This window comes from Salvelinus alpinus, chromosome 5, assembly GCF_045679555.1.
Source record: "Salvelinus alpinus chromosome 5, SLU_Salpinus.1, whole genome shotgun sequence".
NCBI lineage: Eukaryota > Metazoa > Chordata > Actinopteri > Salmoniformes > Salmonidae > Salvelinus > Salvelinus alpinus.
In genome coordinates, this window is record NC_092090.1 from 88,867,316 (window position 1) to 88,877,452 (window position 10,137).

The 10,137-nt window shown below is 44.6% G+C and overlaps 2 protein-coding genes across 5 annotated transcripts in view; one reads left to right on the plus strand and one right to left on the minus strand.

Moving 5' to 3' along the window:
- skic3 (SKI3 subunit of superkiller complex) overlaps positions 1-4,530 on the plus strand; it is a 28,367-nt gene extending 23,837 nt beyond the window's left edge. For all 3 annotated transcript variants that reach the window (XM_071404083.1, XM_071404084.1, XM_071404085.1), the window contains 3 exons: positions 1,985-2,115; positions 2,560-2,689; positions 3,260-4,530. In XM_071404083.1, the coding sequence (XP_071260184.1) occupies positions 1,985-2,115; positions 2,560-2,689; positions 3,260-3,334 (336 nt within the window). In that variant the 3' untranslated portion in view covers positions 3,335-4,530. The remainder of the gene's footprint in view (positions 1-1,984; positions 2,116-2,559; positions 2,690-3,259) is intronic.
- A 132-nt stretch (positions 4,531-4,662) lies between these two features.
- gig2p (grass carp reovirus (GCRV)-induced gene 2p) lies at positions 4,663-9,214 on the minus strand. 2 transcript variants are annotated; one of them, XM_071404087.1, is made up of 2 exons: positions 8,949-9,214; positions 4,663-7,233 (listed from the first exon to the last, which is right to left on the minus strand). In XM_071404087.1, exon 2 carries the CDS (start codon positions 7,230-7,232, stop codon positions 6,552-6,554), a length of 681 nt encoding a protein of 226 aa, XP_071260188.1. In that variant the 5' UTR covers position 7,233; positions 8,949-9,214; the 3' UTR covers positions 4,663-6,551. The 2 variants fall into 2 exon arrangements, with proteins under 2 accessions (XP_071260188.1, XP_071260187.1); XM_071404086.1 differs by having other exon boundaries at positions 8,944-9,196.
- Between the last annotated feature and the right edge of the window lie 923 nt (positions 9,215-10,137).

Below are 10,137 nucleotides of genomic sequence, written 5' to 3' on the forward strand. Positions count from 1 at the left end.
AGTCTCACTCTGGGACTAGCCCTACTGGGCATGGTGAGACTCCCTCTGGGACTAGCCCTACTGGGCATGGTGAGTCTCCCTCTGGGACTAGCCCTACTGGGCATGGTGAGTCTCCCTCTGGGACTAGCCCTACTGGGCATGGTGAGTCTCCCTCTGGGACTAGCCCTACTGGGCATGGTGAGTCTCCCTCTGGGACTAGCCCTACTGGCCCTCAGCCCCTGCATGGTGAGTCTCCCTCTGGGACTAGCCCTACTGGGCATGGTGAGTCTCCCTCTGGGACTAGCCCTACTGGGCATGGTGAGTCTCCCTCTGGGACTAGCCCTACTGGGCATGGTGAGTCTCCCTCTGGGACTAGCCCTACTGGGCATGGTGAGTCTCCCTCTGGGACTAGCCCTACTGGGCATGGTGAGTCTCCCTCTGGGACTAGCCCTACTGGGCATGGTGAGTCTCCCTCTGGGACTAGCCCTACTGGGCATGGTGAGTCTCCCTCTGGGACTAGCCCTACTGGGCATGGCAAGTCTCCCTCTGGGACTAGCCCTACTGGGCATGGCGAGTCTCCCTCTGGGACTAGCCCTTCTGGGCATGGTGAGTCTCCCTCTGGGACTAGCCCTACTGGGCATGGCGAGTCTCCCTCTGGGACTAGCCCTACTGGGCATGGCGAGTCTCCCTCTGGGACTAGCCCTACTGGGCATGGCGAGTCTCCCTCTGGGACTAGCCCTTCTGGGCATGGCGAGTCTCCCTCTGGGACTAGCCCTTCTGGGCATGGCGAGTCTCCCTCTGGGACTAGCCCTACTGGGCATGGCGAGTCTCCCTCTGAGACTAGCCCTTCTGGGCATGGCGAGTCTCCCTCTGGGACTAGCCCTACTGGGCATGGCGAGTCTCCCTCTGGGACTAGCCCTACTGGGCATGGCGAGTCTCCCTCTGGGACTAGCCCTTCTGGGCATGGCGAGTCTCCCTCTGGGACTAGCCCTTCTGGGCATGGCGAGTCTCCCTCTGGGACTAGCCCTTCTGGGCATGGCGAGTGTCCCTCTGGGACTAGCCCTTCTGGGCATGGTGAGTCTCCCTCTGGGACTAGCCCTACTGGGCATGGTGAGTCTCCCTCTGGGACTAGCCCTACTGGCCTACTGAGCAGTACAATTATTTACACATCCATGACAAGTCAAGAATGCGGAGTTTGTTTGTATTCTAGTAAATTACACAAGTGATCCTTGACATGTGAACCCTTTTTCCTAAAAATGTCTGAAATGTGGTTAAACCAAGGTAGCCGGTGTATTGAATCAGTTGCTAACACAAAACACACTCATACAGGGGCCCATCCCCCCCAAATACAGAGACCAACAACAGAACACAAACAGACGGCAGGTTAGTGAGGAATGACACACACACAATGATGGAACAACTGATCAAAGCCAAGTGGAAATGCAAACAGCACCAAGGGTATTCATTGTCCCTTTCAACAGCCCCAGTGTATGTACAGCTCTAAAAGGGGAGGTTTGGGTTATGCATCAGGTCTGTGAGCATAGCCGTGAGAAGTAGGGGTGCTGATGGTGCTGCAGCACCCCCTGAAAATATATATATTTTTAAAGGAAACAAATGTCCCACTAAAGTAGTTCAATGGGCCTTTACTAGGCCTGTATTAGTGGACCAATGTAGCAGTCTGTAGCATAGGGAAGAAAAAAATTAACCAAACATCTTCCCGCGGCTGTGACTTTTTAAGAGGCACAGTGAACCTTGGTGAGAGAGGGGTATGAACGGTTCTCTTCCTGTGGGGTGGTAATTATCTGTCTCAGTACCTGCTGAGCCCAAATTAGATTGCAGACAAAGCCTTCCAGATTAGACAATTCCTTGATTAAACAGTGGAACATTGCATTGTCTTTTTCGTCAATGTAGTTACTGCTATAAAGCTTCAAGGGACATTCACCTTCTGCTCACCTATATGGAGGTATGAAATGTGTTTTTTTTCTTTTTTTCTTGTGTGTTTCAGGCGAAAGTCCCTGGTGATGAATGGAAGGAGCTGGTTCTGGAGGCGACCACCGAGGCTCTGAAGCTGGGCCCCTCCCCTGTAGCCCTCCTTGTCCAGGCCCTGCTACACTTCGCCACCAAGATGGCCGCCAGGTGGGAACCCCTGCTACACTCATCAGAGTGGCTGGCGATGTCCCAATTATCTCCTTCCTCCCAAAGTGTGGACTTATTCACTTCTTTACCAGTAGCTTCCATTCAAGTTAGGAATCAGGAATATGGTGAAAACTCCCACTAGCCAATGTCTCCACCAAGCCAATGCTTTTGGATTTATGGGAAGTAGTGAATGAGTGTACACTTCAGGATAAAGGAGATATTATTGGGATGTACCCATAATCTCCATTTCATATTCTCGCCCCTCGAACCATGACAGCAAATCTTCAATGAATGTGTTCAACAGTACAGTTGATATTACCTGACAGCTTGTTCTTGTGATACAACTTCATAACACATTCACAATAGTAAAAGCCCGTGCACATCTGCTGCAAACAACTCTCCTGTCGTCTGAGTCGGATTGCTCTGATTGTTGTTGTGGTCCAGGGAGACGAGGCGTCTGTTGGAGAGGCTGGTGTACTTCCCCTCCCAAGGTTACCCAGAGACGGTGGCGTGTGTGGCTCGCTGGTACCTCCTACGCCACCTGCATGCCAAAGACGACCTGGAGCTGATGGACGTGAGTACAGAAGGAACCAATTACAGCTAAAAGATTTCCAAGAAGTATACATGTGTGATTGGTTTAAAAAGACTAACGTAACAGTATTTCTGGTTAAAATGAGATCCCATATTTAATACAGGAGAAGGTAGTATATTTACTGTGTATTGATTGCTTGGTCTGTCGAAGCAGGGAGCACAGTTGAGGTCAGGTGTACTGTTTCAATAAGGAGCAGGCCAGCCAGGTGGGATGCACTGAGGTAGCAACAGTTAGCTAGAGACTGCCAATCAGGTAACAGAAGATCATTAGCCTAATGTCTCAGAGGATGAAGAGATGAGGTGGGTCAGGAAGTCAAAACACTAGTCTCTGAAGATTGTATCTTGAAACTTTTTGAACAGCGCGGCAGTGGTCATATCATGCATAGGGTGTGTTCGTATGCATGAGATGACCACTCTGTCCTGCTACGCTGTTCAAAGGGTATGCTGCATTTAGGTAGAAGGTAGTGGTACGCAGTGACTACATCCCTTAAAACATGTTCCTGTCACAATGTTTAGTGTTCCTATTCAGCAGTTTTACTTTGTGTGTCTTTAGACCCTGGTGGATGACGCCAAAGCCAGTGGAGACGGCAGACTGCTGGAGTTCCACACACGGCTCACCTCTTGCTGACTGCCCACTACAGACTGACTACCAGGGGACAGCACAGCTCCATCCACAGCCAGCCACTCACTCCGCAAACAATGCATGACCTGAAGTCAACAATGTATCTCCTACATCTCCTTCACTGCTTGACTCTTGTGTGTCTCTGTCTTTCACAATCATGTCAAACGTTTACAGTACTTATGGTATTTGTATGCAATAGATTAGTTTAGGCAATCAGTTCTTACTATGGGATATTGAGATTTGGGAATAACACCAACGGGAGGCGCTGAGGGTCAAAACACTAGCCTCTGAAAATGGTATCTTAACTTTTTGAGCAGCGCGGCAGGATGTAGAGGAGTGGTCATATCATGCATAAGTTATGTTGTCGCCTATGTATGATCGTATGCATGAGATGACCACTCCTCTATATCCTGCCATGATGTTCAAAGGGTATTCTTTATGTAGGTAGAAGGGAAGCAAGGTAGTGGTAAGCAGTGAACACATTCCTGTCACAATGTTTTACTTCCAGGGTTTAACAGTTTAACTTCAAATCCTTAGAGGTGCATTCTGTAGCTTTAAATTCATTTCTCCAGTGGCAACTCACAGTACCGGGAACACATTCAGACAAAAAACAAATGGGTACATTTGGATGCACCAAAACCTACACCTTCAGATTCAGCACTTTTGACCATTCCAAAACATATGTATGGTCTCCCTACAGCTTCTGGTGAATGCTCACTAGTTAACCCATATTTAACTGATCAGTTACTAAATGCCTTGACTGACACTTGTGATATTGTCAGACAAACAAGATAGTGTTTCAATTCTGTAGTTGGCTAATTAAGAATGTACGCTTTGTCATCTTGTTATTGCACTATGCTGTTTATCATGTAGGAAAGTGCCTTCAGAGCATGAGCTATATTAACATATCTGCTTTTGGGTGTCGCCTTAAGACAGAAAAGATGTATCACTTAATAACATTTTTAATTTGCGCTCAAAGCCGACCCACTGGTGCGGAAGGCCACCCTTGATGTATATGCTCTAAGCCTGCCCATGAGTCAGGACTGAAAAGTAAAGATGGTTGAAATCACATCACACGCCACTGGGTCTCAAACTCCTTAGATTCCAGTGTAGTTTGCACCGTGCATACTGAGGAAATTGAGTTTAAAACAAGGCGCTTTCTCCGAAACGCATCAACAATAAATATAATTGAAGGAAATTAAGCTGCCGTCCTGAACCTGCTTTTACTATTTTTTGCTTCTTTATTTCATGTGAATGCTGTGTGCATTGCAACACAGCCAAATTATATCATGTAACCACTGCCATAGCTATATGTAAGAAAACGACAAACCCTATGAGGATTAAGTATTTTTACTTTGGAGCTCATGTATTTCATATGAAATGGATCAAATCAAACTTTATTTGCCACATGCGCCGAATACAACAAGTGTAGACTTTACCGTGAAATGCTTACTTACAAGCTCTTAACCAACAGTGCAGTTCAAGAAGAAGACAATATTACATAGTGAAAATATACATAGTGATACTGCAGTAATAAAAGGCCAATATGCAGTACCAGTCAAGTTTGGACACACCTACTCATTGAAAGGTTTTTCTTTATTTGTACTATTTTCTACATTGTAGAATAATAGTGAAGACATCAGAACTATGAAATAACATATATTGAATCATGTAGTAACCAAAAAATTGTTATATATTTTACATTCTTCAAAGTAGCCACCCTTTGCCTTGATGACGGCTTTGTGCACTCTTGGCATTCTCTCAACCAGCTTCACCTGGAATGCTTTTCAAACAGTCTTGAAGGAGTTCCCACATATGCTGAGCACTTGTTGGCTGCGTTTCCTTCACTCTGTGGTCCAACTCATTCCAAACCATCTCAATTGGGTTGAGGTCGGGTGATTGTGGAGGCCAGGTCATCTGATGCCATCACTCTCCTTGGTCAAATAGCCCTTACACAGCCTGGAGGTGTGTTTGGGGTTCATTGTCCTGTTGAAAATCAAATTCTAGTCCCACTAAGCGCAAACTATATGGGATGGATGGTGTATCGCTGCAGAATGCTGTGGTAGCCACGCTGGTTAAGTGTGCCTTGAATTCTAAATAAATCACTGACAGTGTCACCAGCAAAGCACCTCCATGTTTCACAGTGGGAACCACACATGCAGAGATCATCCGTTCACCTACTCTGCATCTCACAAAGACATGTCGGTTGGAACTAAAAATCTCAAATTTGGACTCATCAGACCAAAGGACAGATTTCCACCTGTCTCATGTCCATTGCTCGTGTTTCTTGGCCCAAGCAAGTCTCTTCTTATTATTGGTGTCCTTAAGTAGTGGTTTCTTTGCAGAAACTCGACCATGAAGGCCTGATTCACGCAGTCTCTGCACAGTTGATGTTGAGATGTCTGTTACTTGAACTCTGTGAAGCATTTATTTGGGCTGCAATTTCTGAGGCTGGTAACTCGAATGAACTTATCCTCAGTGGCAGAGGTATCTCTGGGTCTTCCTTTCCTGTGGCGGTCCTCATGAGAGCCAGTTTCATCATAGCGCTTGATGGATTTTGCGACTGCACTTGAAGAAACTTTGAATGTTCTTGACATTTTCCAGATTGACTGACCATCAAGTCTTGAAGTAATATAGACTTATAGGGGCTATGTTCTGTATACAGGGGTGGTACACAACTGATTGGCTGAAATGCATGAAGGAAAGCAATTCCACAAATTAATTTTTAACAAGGCACACCTGTTAATTGAAATGCATTTCAAACTCATCAAGCTGGTAGAGCGTATGCCAAGAATGTACAAAGCTGTCATCAAGGCAAAGGGTGGCTACTTTGAAGAATCTCGTAAAATTGATTTTGATTTAACACTCTTCACTATTATTCTGCAATGTAGAAAATAATAAAAAATAAAGAAAAACCCTGGAATGAGTAGGTGTGTCCAAACTTTTGACTGGTACTGTACAAGAACATGCTATGTATCTTTGTTGATCCCCTCTGGCACATCATTGTGCACCAAAATAGCACACCATAATCAGCCACATGCAACATAAGCCTACATGTGGAGATAAAAGGTTTGTTCAGGAGATACATTCTGGCCACATGATGTACAGCATATATTTTACAGGAGAAAAAAATATTAGGTCCCTGAGACACGTGTATGCAATAACACACCACCGAAGACTATTAGACCATGACACATCACTGCCCTATGAAAAATTCCCCCCGTCAGGCACTGGCAGAGCAGGTGTGTTTGGTCATGAGGGTGCAGATGTTCTGTCCGCAGCCCCAGCACGGGTGCAGCGTATGTGTGTGATCTGGTGTGGTTTTCCTCCTGCACAGGGTACACACACCCCCAGCCACCGCAACCTGCATGTCTCCACCCCTTCCAGTCCCAGGCCGCTTCTGTGAAACCAACTGCATTAGCTCAGCCATGATGGTGGGGTTGGGCGCCTTGGCGATGCTAGTGACCACGACACGCTGGGGGTCAAACACACAGTCCTCCTCCATGCCGCTGGGCACGGATTGCATGCCACAGTTGGGGGGAACCCACGCGGTGTCGTACCCTGCTGCGTTCCAGCTCTTCTGCATAGGGTGGTTGTCTTTGTCGATGCGTTTCACGCGGCCAGTGTTAACACGCAGCTGCAGCACCACGCGGTCGGAGGGGGGGGCTTTTAGCGGGTAGCGCGCTGCCTTTTGCTGGTTGCGGCTCACGTACACACCGGGGCCCAACATGCCATCAGGGGACTGGCGGAAGCCATTGGTGATGATGAGCCGAGCAGTCTGGACATTGGTGCCATGGTACATAGTGTAAGCATCCCCCTTTTGAGGCTCCTGCTCCGCCCCCAGTTCCAACACCAGGGAGTTGTCATCGTACACCACGTCCCAGCCAAAAAACGTCACCGACATCCTAGAATTAAATTAATTGGATAGTCAAAAAAATATATTCTACAGGGTGTATATGGGAGCCAAATAGTACTTCAAATGAATGAAACGGTTTAAAAGGATTTGAGTTGGCTGCTAAGTGTAGGCCTACTTCCTGGCATTGGTGTAAAGTGCTTTAAAGTGGCAATATGTAACTTTTTGGGCGACCCGACCAAATTCACATAGAAACGTGAGTTATAGATCTATCATTCTACTTGAAAGCAAGTTTGTTCTATGTGCGTTATTTCAATGCTTCCCATTCTTAAGTTTTGTTTTTGCATCTTTTACTTTCGGTTTAGGACACAAGCTTCAAACCGCTGAAAATATAATATTTTTGGTTTTGAAAAATATATTTCACAGCGGTTTAGATGGTACAATGATTCTCTACACTATACTAGCTTATTTTGTCACAAACTGAAATTAGGAGAACTATTACAGCAACCAGGAAATTGCGGAGTGATTTCTGCATAGTGCAACTTTAAGTAAAAATACTTTTAAGTACTACTTAAGTAGTTGTTTGGGGTATTTTTATGTAACTATTTACATTTTTGACAATATTTATTTTTACTCCACTACATTCCTAAAGAAAATAATGTTATTTTTACTCCATACATTTTTCCTGACACCCAAAAGTACTCGTTACACTTCAAATGATTCCTTACCAGGCTGGGAAAATGGTCCAATTTACGCACTTATCAAGACAATGTCCTAGTCATCTCTACTGCCTCTGATCTGTCACTCACTAAACACAAATGTTTTGTTTGTAAATTATGACTGAGTGTTGGAGTGTGCCCCTGGCTACCCATACATTTTTAAAACAAGAAAACCGTGCCGTCTGGTTTGTTTATTGTAAGGAATGAGAAATTATTTCTATGTTTACTTTTGATAATTAGATATATTTGAGCAATTACTTTTACTTTTGATACTTAAGTATATTTAAAACCAAATACTTTTAGACGTTTAATCAAGTAGTATTTCACTGGGTGACTTTCACTTTTACTTGAGTCCTTTTCTATTAGTGTCAATATGTAACTTTTTGAGCAACCGACCAAATTCACATACACATGTGAGTCATAGATCTATAATGTTACTTGAAAACAAGTCTAAAGTGGTCGCTCTGTTATTTCTATGCTTTCCGTTCTTAAGTTTCGTTTTGGGGTCTTTGTCTTTCGGTTTTGTACACCGGCTTCAAACAGCTGAAACAGCAATATTTTTGGTTATGGAAAATATATTTCACAGCGGTTAGGATGGTACAATGATTATCTCCACTATACTAGCTTATTTTGTCACATAAACTGAAATTAGCCAAACTAGAGTTTTAGCAACCAGGAAATGGCGGAGCTAATTCCGCATAGTGCAACTGTAAGGTATCTTTACTATTACTCAAGTATGACAATTGGTTATTTTTTCCAACACTGCATCCTGATCTCATCATCCCTGTCTATCCCTACAGTGGACCCTAACAGATATAGCCTACTGTAGCCTACATTTAAATTACGCTAGAATGTCATATTTATAAAGTCATATTTCATTTATGTCTTATACATTATACACAGCTGCTAAACATGAAACTGTATGGACCACAATGGCATAACCATAACAGACAGAAATAAAATAAATATTAGTTTAGGTTCAGCCAAGTCCTATCAAAAAGGTTTCCAAATTAGTATTACATGTATATTAGTGTTTTTCTTACCTTACCTGTACAGCAATGCGTCGGCCAAGTGAATCGTTCGATCTGAGCAATCCTTTCGCTTTCTGTATAACAAAATTGAAAGTAGCCTAAGCTAATGAAATTACACTACGTTCTAAAAACAGCGAACACGGGAACGTGCCACAATAATAGTGCTAGACGCCGTACAGACCACAGAATTGGGCCTATATCTTAGAACTCGTAATGCATACGATTCTCATAGAGAATTCCTCTAGAATTAATTATTGCAACAGTTGCAAATTCAACTCGGCAACTAACAACTTGGAGGACACTTTTGGGCTGCGTATCAATAGTGGAACTATTTCCTCCCCTCCTCACCTTAATATAAGGTTATATCAAATAGTGAATAAGGTGCTGGAGTATAATATAGCAAATTCAGGGGTAGCCCTGACCGGGACTCAAACCCGGTCCAGCGACTGTCATGCCAACACCTTAACCATTTATGCCAAGAGGTCCAAGCCTCTTGATAAGGTTGTTACATGTTGGGTTAAAGTTGCTACATTACCATTACCCACTTCCTTTGGGAGAGCGTGTCTCCATGCTTCTCTATACCAAGTCCATCACATGTACACAGCTCTCCGATAGCCCCACCCACCATCCCACTTCTGACACCAATGTAGCGAATTCAAGGGGTAGCATCAACCGTGACTTGAGCCACCCTGGTCCAGCGACTATCAAGGCAGCAACTTAACTGTTACGCCAAAAGGTCCAAACCTCTTGACGAAGTCGCTAAAGATATTCTGGATAGGGAGAGTCAGTCCCTGCAACATGACATACAGCATTCATAGACTTCTCTATAGGCTATGCTGGCTGATGCTGTGTAGGACATTAAGAACCTTGTCAATTATGCCATGTCCTCCCCCCTACTTCCCCCTTCCAAAGAGAGTGAAGGATTGAAGGGTCTGAAGAGCTAGCTTCACAGCTGTATAAAGCTGAGACTGGGGTGTGATTCATGGCTAGGTTTATTCCTGTTTGTCAAGGGCTTCAGAATCCCTGCAGAGGGAAGGCCTTACCAGTTAGCACATTTGGTTCCTTAGAAGTTGTGGGAACGTACGTTTTTTGTTTCCCATTGGTTCTAGGAATGAAGCCATACGTTTCCTGACCGTTAAAACTGAACGTTTTTTAGACATTCTGAGAATAGAAGTGAAAATTTCACAATTTCTGGGAACTATACCT

Bases quoted from the DNA above. Each gene is read 5' to 3' on its own strand.
- gig2p (XM_071404087.1), bottom strand. From the start codon at position 7,232: ATGTCGGTGACGTTTTTTGGCTGGGACGTGGTGTACGATGACAACTCC.